A 16,793-nucleotide genomic window follows, 5' to 3' on the forward strand; every position below is an offset into this window, starting at 1 on the left:
TGCGTAGTTGTGTCTGTGTCGCTCTGCAATTCACCGCCAAAACGTTAGTTGGCGGTGGGGTTTCTATGCCACTGTGTTGAGTTTCTTCATGAGAGACATGGACAGGGAAATGCATTTCAAGTATTTTCGGATGTTGGCAGGTAGATTTGACGATTTGGTTCATCATCTCCAACCATTTATTTCGCATCAGTGTACAGACATGGCGGAGAAAAGCAATCGGAAATGCGATGCTACCAAGCGGACCAATCACAGTTGTTGCGGTCTGCATCGCCACGACGCGTGAGTTACATTTTTGGGGAGGTGTACGTCACCCTACGGCGTAGGGTACGCGATACCTACGGCGTACATTTGATGCACAAGTATAAATCAGCCTTAAGGGTGTCAAAGGTTACAGGGAAAAAACAAGAGACTGAGGTTGAGAGAGATAATAAGTCAACCATAATGAAATGGTGGAGCAGACTCGATGGGCCAAGTAGTCTAATTCTACTCTTATGTGTTATGGTATTGTGTCATCAGGAAAGGTTGATTAGTTTGGTGGGGGTCTTTTCTTCATAGGAGAGCTGACCTGATAAGATCTTCCTGATTATAAAAGACCTTAATGGAATAGAGTTAAGGATATTTCCACTTTTTAGATATCCGAGACCATCAGTAGTAGGCTAATCAGGTAAAGCTTTTTAACCCAAACAGTGTTATGACTGCATGTATTGTCCGTAGAGTAATTGAGGCAAGTAACGTGGAAGTATATTAAAGCATACAAGGGAAGAGGAAGATGTAGATGCAGTGAGATGTAGGGGGAGAGGAGTCTTGTGGGGAGCATAAAGACCACATGAGCCACATGGACTGTCGTTGACGAGAACCTGGTGCACTCATATACTCTGATAGAGTCAAGGAGAACTACAGGACAGAAGCAGGCTCTTTGGCCCATCTAGTCTGTGCTGAGTCCTATCTACCTGCACCTGGACTAAAGCCCTCCATACCCTTCCCATCCATGTGCAGTACTTATCCAAACTTCTCTTAATTGTTGACATCGGACCCACATCTACACTCTCACCACCTCTGACTGAGGAAGTTCCCCCTCATATTCAGCTTAAACATTTTACCTTTCACCTTTAACCCATGACCTCTAGTTCTAGTCTCACCCAACCTCAGTGGAAAAAGCCTGCTTGCATTGTCCTGTCTATAGCTCTCATAATTTTATGTATCTCTATCAAATCTACCCTCATCCTCCTACTTTCCAGAGAATTAAGTCCCAACCTGTTCAACCTTTCCCTATTTCTCAGGTCCTCAAGTCGGTAAGAGCGTAATACTTGCATGTATTGTCGGTAGAGTAATTGAGGCAAGTAACATGAAGCATTTTAAGACACTGTGGAGGAAAATATTGTGAGTTAAAGATTTTGATAGAAAAGGGTTAATGTTGGCATTTTGAGTATGGAAACCATGTTGCAGCTTAGTTTGTTATAGATAATGGCCTTGGCTTTCAGCAGAGATGACTCTTAGAATTGCAGTTGCTTATTTTGAAAGAATTAGACTTAAGGATATGAGGCAAACTGTTTGTTAATATAAAGTTGTACACAGGACTGAATTTTTAAAATTTGCTGTTGCTATGGGTATAGTTTATCACAAGAGAACTGCATGTAAACTTAGCTTATCCTTTCTAATTCACAGTGTTAATCGAACAGCCTTTGCTTTTGCAATCAATTTGTACATGCATAAAAGGACCTATGCTGTCTGTATTATGAGGGTTTCGAACCCCACTGTTAGGGGTTCCACTCCCCATGATATCGTGAATAAAGCTCTCTTCATTTCAAAGTCCATGTCTAAATTACTTGCAATCAACTTTAATCAAATTTCTTTAGCAAATTAATTTCCCTAACAGACACACAAGGGAAGATGAAGATGCAGATAGAGTGAGACGAGGTATGGTGAGGGAAGTCTGATGGGAGCATAAATGTGGTCAAAGGCCACATGACCCACTGCTGATGAGTGTTGATGCGCTCATGTAAAATTAGTCAGCTCCATCATGGGCACTATTCTCCGTAGTATTCAGGACATCTTCAAAGAGTAATTCAGTTGTTTTCCTTTATTATTATATATTGTATTATGCTGCTGCTGCAAAGTTGACAAATACTGGTGATATTAAACCTAATTCTGATTTTCTTGTGCCTTTTTAGGTTTATGGAGCTTCCAATGTGGAACTCGTCACCAGGACAAGGACAGAGCACCTGTCAGACCAGAACAAGAGTAAAAGCAAAGGTAAGTGAAGCAGTACGTTCCCTTTGTCAGTGACAAGTATATGAAAACAGGTAGCACAGTACCAGCATAATAATACCAGCAATGGAAAAAGCAGAAATGAAGAGAGACTGAAGCACTGGATTTAATGGAATCAGAATGCAGTCAGGAGCAGGGGTATTCTCTGAAAGTCAGTCAGAGAAGGTAATCTTTTTTTGCATTATGTTATAGAGCAGCTTCTGCATTTAGGCACTGTTGGTGCAGGGGGAGGGGAAACTTAGGCTTTGCACACTCACACTCTACCCTCATTTGACTCTCATTCCTATCCACACGATGATATGCAAGCCAAGCTGAGAGTTCCTGTGGCCCATAGCCTACCAGTGTACAAATTTCACTAAATCTATTGTAATTAGGTGTTCAAAAGGGTATTTTAAAGCTGCAATTCAATTTCAAGATTTGAAAAAATTATAAGATTATAAATCATTAGACTAAGATTCAAGCACATCTTAAAGAAGACTACTTGGATAAAGGAACTAATTAATGTATCATTGAAGAGTGACAGCGTGCAGGCAAATATTAAGTGATGATTGCTAATTGGATAAAATTTTGTGCGATCAGTTGCTGGCTGGTTAGAAAGATACTGTGTAGTATTAAGAATCAAGCCACATTGGGATAATCAATAAGCCATGAATCATATGGGAAGGTATCAACGAAATTCATGACTCAGGATCTCAATGTATATTGTATCACTTGACTAACCCCATAGTAATACCAATGGATTGAACTCCCTAAAGAACAAAGGTAATGAGACTTAATATTATAGTGATAGAAAGTATTTTCGGATTACCATATTAAGTGTGTTTTTAAAAATAATTGACTTAATATCACAAACGAGGATTTTCCAGAAAAAAAGTCAGCTCATCAAGAGCTAATAAGCATATTATTTCTGAGCCTATGTGATTTTTTAAAAAATGTTGAAATAATATCTGACCTTCAAGGCTAGCTTCAGGCAATAACTATGAGCAGGGCCTGGCTAGCATTTTCTTTTACTAAAACTGTGTTTGGGCTTCCTGCGATTGGACCCATGAAGTGGGTGAGATTAGATGCTCTATTTTAATGAAGCAATAGATTAATGACCCAAGAACTAAATACTTGTAGGGTAGGGGAGGATTTTTTTTGCTAACTGCCAGGTTTGAGGCAGGTGTGGCAACTCTGAGTTTTCCCAAAGTCAGCACGGTAAGTGTTTCAAATGCTGATGTTGTTAGGGTTTGCTATCTGGGGGACAGCGAGCTGGTGTAACACCACCAATTTGCATTTCTCAACCCCAGATTGTGTTTTTTTTTAAATTGTTCCAATCTCTAGGGCATCGACGACACAAACCTGTTTCAACAGCGTCCAGTCTGTTGGCGCACCAACGAGTTATCCCATCGAGCAGCCAGAAGATCAGAAGTAAAGTGTTTTTATATTTGTTTAAATTTTCAACTGTTCTTTACAGTGACCTCTAAGCTTATTACAGTGGAACCTCCATAACTCCCTTCAGCCAATCTTGCAAATGATTTGATATAAGATTCATAGAGCAAAGCTTCATTTGAAACATCACCAGGTTGCTAAGCCCTTTAATTGTATTAAACCTATTTTTGTTACTGAATTAATCTAGATATTATTGATAACAATATTGTGGTTGCTTTCATTGTCGTGCCTAGGTGGTTGTGCTAGATCAGATTTGGAGTCCTTCAATTATCTGCCAGTTTCCAAGATTCCTCCTATTGGAGTTTCCACTGTATATTCATACAATTTTAGGATCTCTTTCAACACAATGAAAAGTTGATATGCCAGGGAACCTGGAATTCCCTGGAGCTGTTGACACTCTGAGATTTCTATTCAGTAAGAGGCTTTTTTTAAATCTAGAAGAGGTGCAAAATTCAACTCTGAATGACTATGGTAGGAAAACAAAGTGCAAAGAACATTTCTAGAGTATACTTTTAAGATACCCTTTTACTTCTAAAGAAAACTACAAATCAACACCTTTGGTATATCCAGATTACTGAACACCTTTCAGTGAGAGTGCTTTGTAGCATGTTGCTTTCTGCAGACTGTTTATATTTCACATGCTGCAGCTCCTTCCCCTCTGCCATCCGATTTCTGAATGGACATTGAACCCTCCTTCCCTACTTGCTTATTTCCTATTTTTTGCACTACTGATTTAATGATTTTATATATGTATTCTCCTACTGCAATTCACAGTTTCTGTTTCTCTCTATTATTATGTATTGCATTATACTGCTGCCACAAAGTTAATATATTTCACGACATATGTCGGTTATATTAAACCTGATTCTGATTTTGATTAATATGGAGTACCTGCAGGATTGGTTACCAGGTTAAGGAAGATCTTTCCTGGGACTGAACTACTGGCCAATGGTTTGGCCCCAGGAAGATCTTACTTAATCTGATGAAGCAGATTAAGTTCCTGTACTGATCAGATATTGGTATAGCAAATTAACCCTAAGTGCGTCTTGGGGCAAGCTGTTTCTTCCATCGAGTATTAATTATCTTTATCATCGAAGCCTGCAATGGTGTAGTTCGTGGGTCCTCAACCTTTTTTATGCTATGGACCCCTACCATTAACTGAGTGGACCATGGACCCTAGGTTGGGAATGTGGTTGATATTGAGGGTACCCAAAACATTGTAAGCTCATATGGAATTGAAAGAGTCGGAATAAAATAGTCTGTGATATAGCAAACACACAACACCCACCAACAATATTTTGCCATTACAACTAAAATTCTAATTCAACATTACGGAGAACATTTTGTGCTGCTTTTTCTGAATCTTCCACTGTGCTATCCAGAGAGGATTGGCAAGCATCTTCGGCAAACTGTGTATGCAGCTGTTTCAACACCATTCTCTCAGTATTCTTTCAAACTCCTGCTCAAAAACACCCTGTGGAAATTCCAGGCATACACTGCTTGACAAATTTTAACGTTTTCATCATTGGGGTGGAAGGTTTGCTCCACCTGATGCTCCTCCAGCTCAGACTGCAGAGCTACTTATTAAATGATGCAGTGATCAGATGCTTCCTGAAGGGTAGTGGAGAATTCAGAGGAGCAGATGCATTGCAAAGCCTGACTGCTTTCCAGAGTGCATTTCCAATACCACTGTAGCCTTTGTTAGAATATAGTAACATCAATGAAGCCTGAATCCAAATTGTAAGAAGCCTACTGAGACAGCCTGAGGCAGTCTCTTTTTGTTTCAGAGCCTTCGTAGACATCATGGACTCCATAATATCACTAGTGAAAGACAGTAGAAAAATCAATCTTTAATCACCTGATGGATAATAGGACAAAGATGAAATAAAATTGTTTTCTCAGTGTAAGCATCACCATTGACATTTCGCTCAGTAGTCACTTTATTAGGTACAAGAGTGGAATGCAGTGTGGTCTTCAGTTGCTGTAGCCAATCCACTTCAAGATTCAATGTTTTATGCATTCTGCACACCACTGTTGTAACGTGTGGTTATTTAAGTTGCGGCCATTTGCCTGTCAGCTTGAACCAGCCTGGCCAATCTCCTCTGACCTCTCTCATTAACAAATCATTTTCACCCATAGACCTGCACCCGCCTCACTGGGTGTTTTTTTTTTTTGTTTTGTTTTATGCACCATTCTCTGTAAACCTTGGAGTCTATTGTGCATGAAAAATCCCAGGAGTTCAGCAGTTTCTGAGATAGTCTAACCACCCCATTTGGCACCAACAATCATTCCACAGTCAAAGTCACTTAGAGCACATTTCTTCTCTCATTCTGACATTTGGTCTGGACAACAACTGAACCTCTTGGCCATGTCAGCATGCTTTAATGCATTGAGTTGCTCCCACATGTTTGGCTGATTAGATATTTGCATTACCGAGCAGGTGCACAGGTGTCCCTAATAAAGTGTCCAGTGAGTATACATTGATGAATGAAATTCAATATAAAATGGACCAATAAAGATAAGAGTTTGCACTTTGATCAGGGACAGAGTAGAATAATAATCAACCTCAGCACACAAAAGCAAACAAAAGTTGACCAGGGTTGTATCCTGATCTTCCCTGCTTCTGTGTGGAGTCCTCCATGGGACCACAGAAGTCTCTTCTGGGTGTTCCAGTTTTCTCCAGCCTCACAAAGAGGTGAATTGGCCACTGTAAGGTGCCCCAGTGAGTGGTAGAATCTCAGGGAGTTGATAGGAACGTGGCAAGGATAAAACATAGGATTAGTGTAGGAATACACAAAAAGTGCTTGATGGTCAGCAAGGACTTGGTGGGCCAAAGCACTTGTCTACCACCTGACACTATGACTTAAGACATAAAAAGCCGCAGGTGCTGAAATCTGAAATAGAAAATAGAAAGCTGTGAGAACCCCATGGGTCAAGCGGCATCTGTGGAGGAGTGTGTCATTGTTTTGGTTTCAGGTCAGTCCTGATCCACAGTCTCAACCTGAAATGCCTCTACAAATGCTGCTTAACTTGCTGCATTCTTCCAGCACTCTGTTTTTCATTCTAAGACAGCATTAGTTTGGTTCCTGTTGTGGAGTTTTATGTGTACTTTGTGTACGGATGAGGTTTTAATTTACTTGGTACATGAGATCCAAATGCCATTGGCAATCCCATCTCCATCTCCAGTTGTCCATGAGGAGGCAATTAAAAAGCCAGTTGTATTAATGGGTCTGGTCTCACACACAACCTGTCTATATACGAATTTTACGACATGCTGGTGATATCAAACCTGATTCTGATTCTGAATAAGGACAGCAGATTTTTTTTTACCCTGAAGGAACCTAGTGAACAGTATGGGGTTGCGTAACAATGCAGTAGTTTCAATTACTGAGATGCTTTAAAATTCCAGATTCCTCTTCCCACCCTGTCTCTTCCAAAAATGCCATCCCCTTCTCGTAATTGCTCCATCTCTGCCGCATCTGCTCTCAGGATGAGGCTTTTCATTCCAGGATGAAGGAGATGTCCTCCTTTTTTAAAGAAACGGGCTTCCCTTCCTCCACCATCAACTCTGCTTGCAAATGCACCTCCCCCATTTCACACACATCTGCTCCCACTCCATCCTCCTGCCACCCCACTAGGAATAGGGTTCCCCTTGTCCTCACCTACCACCCCACCAGCCTCCGGGTCCAACATATAATTCTCTGTAACTTCTGCCACCTCCAACGGGATCCCACCACTAAGCACATCTTTCCCTCCCCCCCTCTCTCTGCATTCCGCAGGGATCGCTCCTTACACAACTCCCTTGTCCATTCGTTCCCCCCATCCCTCCCCACCGATCTTCCTCCTGGCACTTATCCTTGTAAGCGGAACAAGTGCTACACATGCCCTTACACTTCCTCCCTTACCACCATTCAGGGTCCCAGACAGTCCTTCCAGGTGAGGCGACACTTCACCTGTGAGTCGACTGGGGTGATATACTGCGTCCGGTGCTCCTGGTGCGGCCTTCTATAGATTGGTGAGACCCGACGCAGACTGGGAGACCGCTTCGCTGAACACCTACGCTGTGTCTGTCAGAGAAAGCAGGATCTCCCAGTGGCCACACATTATAATTCCACATCCCACTCCCATTCTGACATGTCTATCCACGGCCTCCTCTACTGTGAAGATGAAGTCACACTCAGGTTGGAGGAACAACACCTTATACTCCATCTGGGTAGCCTAAAACCTGATGGCATGAACATTGACTTCCCTAACTTCCTTTAATGTCCCACCTCCCCTTCATACCGAACACTTAATTAATTAATTAATTAATTATTTTTTTCCCTCTCTCTCTTTTTTCTCCCTCTGTCCCTCTCACTATAACTCTTTGCCCATCCTCTGGGCTCCCCTCCCCCTTTCTTTCTCCCTAGGCCTTCCATCCCGTGATCCTCTCCCTTCTCCAGCCTGGTATCCGTTTTGCCAATCAACTTTCCAGCTCTTAGCTCCATCCCTCCCCTCCTGTCTTTCCTTATCATTTCGGATCTCCCCCTCCCCCTCCCACTTTCAAATCTCTTACTATCTCTTCTATCAGTTAGTGCTGACGAAGGGTCTTGGCCCGAAACATCGACTGTACCTCTTCCTACAGATGCTGCCTGACCTGCTGCGTTCACCAGCATTTTTTATGTGTGTTGCTTGAATTTCCAACATCTGCAGATTTCCTCGTGTTTGTGTTATTTAGTTCTTTGAGTTTAAATTCCCAAGTACTATGGTAGGATTTAAATTTATGTCCTTGGAACCAGAATTTTAGTAGTTAATCCATTAATTTAACCACTATGCTATCACATTAATGTATGTGCTGAGTTACAGAATGAGCTGGATTGATTGCAATGGTCGTGACTTACTCTTAAATGTCTATGGCATGGTGAGTTGCCACGGTGAACTGGCACAGAATCCTTGGGAGGAAAAAGTGAGGGAAGAAATTGGAAATATGGAGTGGGGGGGGGTCAGAATCTCACTCTCTGATAAGATTCTAATGCTTTAAGACAATGATATTGTGTTTAGGGAACGCACACAAAATGCTGGAGGAACTGATCAGGTCAGGCAGCATCTATGGAAATGAATAAACAGTCAAAGTTTTGGGCTGAGACCCTGAGTAATGTTGATGAAAAGTATTTACAGATGGGATGGAGTGGCAGTTTCCTAAAGAGGCCACAATCTCCCCATGTAATGAAAAAAAAGTAGAAATAAATACTGCATCACTGGATTTCCACTCTACGTTGTCACATCTCTACTTGTCTTAAGTCTTATGTCTGCATGTATTTCCTGTCATACCTTATTTCCAATTGCTGTTTTACTTCTCACTACTTTGTGTCAACACTTATGGAAAACGCTTATGTAATTATACCTGCGAACCCAGCATGGTGCACAGTGGCTGTGATCTTTATGTTCCTCAGGCTCTCCTGCAAAGAAGCTCCTCTCCTCCAGCCATTTCTGTTTCACTGCTGCTCAAGTTGCAACTCTGATCAGTATAGATCATTTCAGACTAAATGCCATTTTTGTGTAAGGCTAAAGAGGGAATGCATGATTTTACACTGAGGGCAGTTTTACATCTGTTCACCTGGTCTAGATTTAGATTTAGAGATACAGCACGGTAACAGGCCCTTCTGGCCCAATGAGCTCTCGCCACCCAATTGCATCCACGTGACCAATTAAACTACTAACCCCTATACCTTTGGAATGCGTAAGGGTGTTATATTATGTAATTCCAGAAATCAATCAAAAGAAAAACACGGGAGCCTGGATGCGTTTTGTGTGCTTAATTTTTCTTTAGCGAGACGATCCAATATGACGTGGTGGCGTAATGACGTATGCCATTCATGTACTTCTTATCCCATAACGAATTGTGTTAGCAAACAAAGAATGCTCAATTAAACAATATATTTACAATAATACTCAAATATTATTGAAATATTAAATACACACTCCTCCCTGCTCAGCTATAAACTTCAACTCAATATAGAATGCATCTCAGCTCAAATATGTAATATATTGCTCTCTAGTCATTGTGTGTATGTATATATATATATATATATATATATATATATATATATGTATGTATATATATATATATATATATATATATATATAAATAAATAGTATACTATATAATACAAATATTTTGTAGACATCCACAGCATAGTGAATTTTATATTTCCCTGTTCAGGTCTAAAAATTTAATCACTATAGAAGATTCCTTACTCTTGTGGGATAATATCTTTCCTGTCAAGGGGTAGGGTCAGGAGAGACCTGTGGTTGTGAAACAATCTCATGTTCTGGGGCCTCCACTGTGTTGGTTGTAAGAGATGACTGGGACTGTAGAGAGTGGTTCTGACAGCTCGGGGCACCGTTCTTCTCTAACAAACGACTGTGCCAGGACAATGCAGGCCTTTGGAATCTGGGCAGAAACTGGAGCACCCATATAGTCATGGGGAGAACGTACAAGCTCCTTACAGACTGTGGTCTTGAACCTTGAACCCAGGTCATGGCCTTGAACCCAGGTCATGATCTTGAACACAGGTCATTAGTGCTGTAATAGCATTACACTGGCCGGTTTGCCCCTTTGTGTTGTCTATTTACTTCTTGTCCTCTGGCTCAATGTCAATTGTTCCTGACACCCTACTGGAGAAGCCAAAAATTTTAGTTAAAAGTCACAATCCAAATTACCATTCTCTATTTTCAATTTCAATCCTAATCATAAGGTTATGCATAATATTGCTTTGAAGTCCAGTTAATTACTGGCAAGATGTGCAACACAGTGGTGCTTAACTTGCAGACGATTGCACATTGGAAGGACCGTACTCTTCAACATAACATGACTGTTGTGGTGGCTTTGACTCCTGCACTGAAGTGGTTTCCCTTGCTGTTGTATCCAACCAGATGTGACTGAATATCTGGCAGATGGTGACTTTTCAGTGAAACCCATTCAAGCTAAGCAGGCTTTCAGCTATAAACTGACAGCAAGGAGACATTTTAAAAGATGACAACTGCTTCTAAAAGATTGGCAATGAAGTGAAAATGAAGCAATTGGAGAGCTGATAATTCCATAGAGTAAATGGCATTAATCAGCATAAATTCATATCGGATGATTAATCAATTAGACTGAGGTTGAAGCTTATTAAAGAGGAGGCATGTTAATCGATGTTACCTTCTTACACAACCGAGGTCATTGAATTTGGAGAATTATGAACAGGAGAGGTTGGTAAGAAACCATTCACCAGATCATTCACCAAATTGATTGAGGATAATAATAGGAAGAGCCAGTGGTGTCAACACTAGGTTGACCATGCTACTTGAGTTAACAGGCCACCTAAAGCTGAAGACTTAGAACTATAAATCAGAACATTCCACACTCATTTCTTGGACACTGCACCATTCGTAAAATGCTTGAAACAATACCTCACTGATCACTTACATACTTATTTCTTTAAGTAGAAAATCTCGTCAGAAGAATTGCATCTGAGGAGTTAAGCACAAGTGGTTCTAACTCAGCAGACTTGCATGCTGAATGCAGAGAATAGTCATTATAAGCTGCCATAGATTTAACCTAATACTGAAGCGCATTGCTTGTATTTTGCAGGTAGTAAAACTCCCCTCCAGTCATTTCTGGGCATTGCAGAGCAACATGTTGGACCACACAATGGGGTGCGTATTACAAATATTATTCTTTTACCTGAGCTAGAATACATAGTTTTTTTTTATTCACCATACGCGTTTATCCCTCATTTATAAATCATAAAGTTATAGAGCTAATCTACATGGAAAGTTTCCAGCATGTCTGCATCGGCCATCAAACACCCCACAGGCAGTTCTGCTACACCATTTCCCCCACGTTCCCCCAGATTCGATCAATTACAGGCAAACTGGAGGTTGTTAACCTACTTATCAGCACATCTTTGGCATGTGGGAGAAAACCAGAGATCCCAGGGGAAATCCACATGTTCCTGGGGATCTCATACACCTCATAATCAGATAGGACCAAAGGTCAGGTTTGAACCTGGCTCGTTGGAACTTGTGCTCTACTAGCTGTGATACTTATTTATTTTAGCACAGAACAAGACTAATTGGACAATAGATCCAACCTATCTCCTATGTAATCCCATAGACTACATTTCCCTTCCTTATTTTCTTGTAGCCCTCTGACTTATGTTCTCTTACTTGCCTATAGATACCACTGTTGACTCTTTTGCCAGTGATTTCTACAAAGGAGTCATTTACAGCACTTAATCAATGCTGGGTGGGGGAAAACTAGAGCCACATGTGGTCACAGGGTGAACATGCAAACTCCATATGGACAGTAGTATTAAATTCACTACCACCATGTTCCCTGTTGAGTTGGATAGAAATACAAGTGATTCTGCAGATGCTGGAAGTCCAGGGTAACAGACACAAAATGCTGGAGGAACTCAATGGGTCAGGCAGCATCTGTGGAGAGAGGTCCAGATCTAATGAAAGGTCTCAGCCAGAAATGTCGACTCTTTATTCTTCATAGATGCTGCCTGACTTGCTGAGCTCCTCCAGCATTTTGCATTGAGTTAAAATCTGCTTTGTGTCATGGAATAGTACAGCTGACCTTTATTTTAGCACCTGTGCTTCAAGGCTATTCGTGTTTAAGCCCTAATTCATAACAGAGGAAATATACTGCAATGTTTTTGCAATGAAAAACTCAAACTTAAGGCAAAGATGTACAGTTCAAGACACATTGAGTTTTATAAAGGTTACTATCATGGAATGTAAATCAAGTGATGCAGTACTGAATCTGGGTTTGAGTTTTGTTACACACAGTAATCGGGTACTGATTGTGACCTGCAAATAGCAAAATGGTGCCAAATAAATGGATGGAATTGCACATGTCCATATATTTCATGGGAATCCTAAACAAGAAGGCCTTTATGCTATTTCTTCAACATTCCTGCTGATCTCTCACCAAATAAATGGTGAGAGTTTGGTAGACTATGTGAAAATTCTTCCCCCAGTCTTAATTATCAAAGTTTTATTAATCAGTGTAAATTTCTGTGAATGGCTGAATACCTGGCTGAATATCAGAAAGCCAGCCAGAGCTGGGCACCTTGATCTAAAAATAATCTTCCTGCATTTTGACTTGCATTAAACAATAAGAAGAAGTATAGATTTATGGAAATGAAATGAAGTCAAATACTTTTTCTATGATTATGGGTTTCAAGGGTCCTCACTGAATTTTGGAATCATGCTTCCCTTGGACAACATCGGTGGCGTGGAGAGGGGAGACTTGCAGCATGGGCAACTGCTGGTCTTCCAAACGACCTTGCCCAGGCCTGCGCCCTAGAAACCTTCCAAGGTGCAAATCCATTGTCTCACGAGACTAATAGATGCCTATTATTATCATGCTGTTAATATTAAACCTAATTCTGATTCTGTTCTGGCTGTGTGACCTGGAACTCTAGGATTTTCATGGGCATTTTAGTGAGCTCACTGCAACTCCATTTTTCAATGCAAACTTCCAGCATACACATTCGTTTGATTTACACATTAGTTTAACTTTGGAATTATACGTCAGCAGGTCTCCTCTTTGAAATTTTAATTAATGACTGCTCAATCCAACACTTCTCTAAGGGATGTTAGAACTGCTGCAATTTAGTTTACCATTTTGTGATCTAGGCCTTCATCACTCAGACATTCAGCAATACCAATCCAACATCCATTACTCCGGAGGAATACTTCAACCTAAACTTTGAACTGGGAAATCGCGATATTGGACGTCCCATGGAACTCACCACAAAAACACAGAAGTAAGTTGAAAATCCCTTTCAAGTATGTCCTCTTCATAAAATTTAGTAAGGCTATCAAGGCTAACTTGTGCTTAGAGTACACCTTTAACACAGGAAACCAGTGGCCCTGATACACTTGCTTCCCAGAAATGTTTGATAAAGTATTGCAATGGCTCGTGACGGAAGTTTCGGCCTGTGGAGTTGGGGCAAGTACCTGAATGTTGGTTTAAAAAAATAAGAAACAAAATGCAGAGGAAAAAAATTGTAATTAAAGTAAAAGAGGGAACAATCTGGAACCCACAGGGCCAGTGCTGAGACATCTGTTATTAATAATTTATATGAATGATTTGAATTTTAGAGCAAGTTCCATTTCAATTTCCATTAATGATCCCAGATCGGTAGTTAAAAGTAATATTGAGGAAAAATGTAACTTAATGCATGAAGCATTAGAAAATGTTCAACCACTCAGTGTCAAACAAATTATGGGACAGTGCACTTTGGTAGAAAAAAATGGGAAGTGTCTTGCACCATTGAAAATGGAGAGGGTAATTAAATTCAGGACTCTAGGGATATGAGTGAAGTAGTTTCACATGTCAATAGATCAATTACAATTTTACCTCTAAAAGTAAGCTTTAAAAATAAAATTTGTAATTTTGTAATCATGGCATTTGCATGTTGCAATTCACAGCACAAGGGATTAACTAAATAGATTTATATTGTACCAGAATGGTTTCAATATTTCTTATTTGTCCATTTAATGAGCGATAAATCCAGGAGAGCCTTATTTTGTGGCCTTTCTACATAAACCAATTTATGGTGACTGTACAAAACAAGCTTCATCCACTTCTCAGCAAAGCGTCCTACACTGCAGTATGTGCCAGTATGCTACATTTAATTGTGGACCAGTTCCTTGCACTGGATTCTTGGGCTGTTACAATGGATTTATTTTCAAGAGTGTGGAATTCAAGAGCATTATTGAACTTATACAGGACATTGATTAAGGTATGGTCTGCATGCTGTTTTGACTACTGTAAACTGGCACAGGAGCGTTCTGGAGAAATTGTAAAAAAAATTGCAAGATAGGTGCTGAAGATTATGGCTAATAAAAATGACTGAACAAGGTGAGGTTTTTATATGGAAGATAGAAGACCTAAATAAGGGGTTTGTAAAATGAAGGGAGTACTTTGAGGCAACAGAGCCAGTTGTAGATGCAGTAAAACTCCTAATAATCTAGCATCACCGCTTGACGAGGTTTATTTGTGTCCCCGCTGAACTGTGGCTTGCAACTAACAGACTCCTGGATCAGCTGCAGTGATGACTGGCTGTGTGGCTGTGGACTCACTTTCGTGAACTTCAGTTCTGAATGTTATTTGCTTACTTTTATTGTTGGCACGATTTGTTTTCTTTTCTGCCCATTCCATGTTTAATGGTCTTCCTTTTTTAAATGGGTTCTATTGCATTTCTTTGTTTTGTGCCTGCCAGTAAGGAAACAAATCTCAAGGTTGTATATAGTCTATATCAGGGGTCCCCAACCTTTTTTGCACTGTGGACCGGTTTAATATTGACAATATTCTTGCAGCCCAGGGGGAGGGGGGGGTGTTCAAGTAGGGTTAAACTCACCTCAACATGTCTTTTACAGTTAGAGTTGCCAACTTTCTCACTCCCAAATAAGGGATAAAAGTAGCAGTCAAATCCCAGGACACTTTACCCCAGGAATGACTACCATGACCATGAAGCCCTGCGCGGACACCTGTGTGCGCATGTGCATACGTGCCGATTTTTTTCCCCCCACAAATCAGTTTTGCCTTCATCTTCCTGATTACGCTGTACATACATTATTTCTACTTTATATAGGCTGTGTATTTATCATATCATTCCTGCTTTTACTATATGTTAGTGTTATTTATTTTCGGTTTTATGTGTTACTTGGTATGATTTGTTAGGTTATTTTTGGGGTCTGGGAACACTCAAAAATTTTTCCCATATAAATTAATGGTAATTGCTTCTTCGCCTCACGCCATTTCGGCACGAAAGGTTTCATAGGAAAGCTCTACCTTAGCGGGGGAAATACGGGACAAACCAATTTAGCCCAATATACGGGATGTCCTGGCAAATACGGGACAGTTGGCAACCCTATGTTCAAGTTCAACAGTGCGTGACAGGGAATGAGGAAAGGTGCAGCTGACTCGTATCGTTTCCTCATGGCCTGGTAACACACGCTTTACGGCCCGGTGGTTGGGGACCGCTGGTCTATATAACTTGATAATAAATGCACTTTGATGTTGAAACTTTGATCTGATTATTCAGAAATCCTTATTGTGCTGCACCTGGCTCAATCTTTAATCTGAAGTGTAAGTGAGCCCAATGTAGAGTATGCAGCAATATAGTAATGACAACCTTCCTACAGTCATAATACAGTACTTCATTAAAATATTGTGTAGGATTAACTGCAAAATGTTGGTGATTTCTAGTGGATAGAAGCAAAGTCTAGTAAAGGAAACCTTGGAGTTTACAGGTCTATTATTGGCAAATGCTGTAATGAAGTACTAAGTTTAATAAAAAAAATCTCGGTCGGGGCACACAGAAACGAAACAGGATATAGTTCAAAGCTCACAGTACATTTATTATCAAAGTATGTATATAGCCTTGAAATTTGCCTTCATGTAGGCATCCACAACGCAAAGAAACACCACAGAACCTACTTAAAGGAAAAAAGAGCACCTTGTGTAAACAACAAAAAGTGAGTAACTACCACACAGGACATTAAGCACCAAACCGCAGAATCCCCGAAGGCGAGTCCACAGCCGTGAGCCGCCAAGGTGAGTGAAGGTGGTCCAGGAGCTGATGGCTGCAGCCACAACCCCAGATCCAGTTCAGTACTGAAGCTCAGCACTGAGGATATTAAACATCAAACCACAGCCAAAAGTGAGTCCACATCCAGGAGCCGTCTCAAGGTCATTGAAGTTTGCAGCATGAGACCCAAGGCTCCTGCACCTCCCGCCGGCAGCAGTGAGAGGGAGATGGCACTGAACACCCATTTGCTATCCACTCTTGTCCTTGCCGATTTTAATCTTGCTCGACACTTCAATTGACAGGGAGTAACGGAGCCAGCCACAGGTTTGCATTCCACCATTAGGAACCAACTCAGCCACCTTGTGGTGGTCAAAGCTGTACTCCACACTGAATCCCCCAGGAGATCGCTGAAGCACCAGATCATTCAGTCGGACAAAAAAGACATTCTTAAATGGAAAATTACAGGATGCAATCAATCACAGTTTGGGAGAATATCTAGAACAGGGGTTCCCAACCTAA

General features: G+C 40.8%; 1 protein-coding gene across 2 annotated transcripts in view; it reads left to right on the forward strand.

The window, feature by feature from the left end:
- Window positions 1–16,793, forward strand: part of ankrd13b (ankyrin repeat domain 13B) — a 463,600-nt gene that overhangs the window by 399,639 nt on the left and 47,168 nt on the right. Inside the window, exons 8-11 of one of the 2 annotated variants that reach the window (XM_072242851.1) lie at window positions 2,172–2,253; window positions 3,592–3,678; window positions 11,315–11,379; window positions 13,372–13,502. In XM_072242851.1, coding sequence (XP_072098952.1) covers window positions 2,172–2,253; window positions 3,592–3,678; window positions 11,315–11,379; window positions 13,372–13,502 — 365 coding nt within the window. The remainder of the gene's footprint in view (window positions 1–2,171; window positions 2,254–3,591; window positions 3,679–11,314; window positions 11,380–13,371; window positions 13,503–16,793) is intronic. The other variant, XM_072242852.1, reaches the window with a different exon arrangement.

The sequence above is a fragment of the Mobula birostris genome, chromosome 25 (assembly GCF_030028105.1).
Source record: "Mobula birostris isolate sMobBir1 chromosome 25, sMobBir1.hap1, whole genome shotgun sequence".
Taxonomy (NCBI): Eukaryota; Metazoa; Chordata; class Chondrichthyes; order Myliobatiformes; family Myliobatidae; genus Mobula; species Mobula birostris.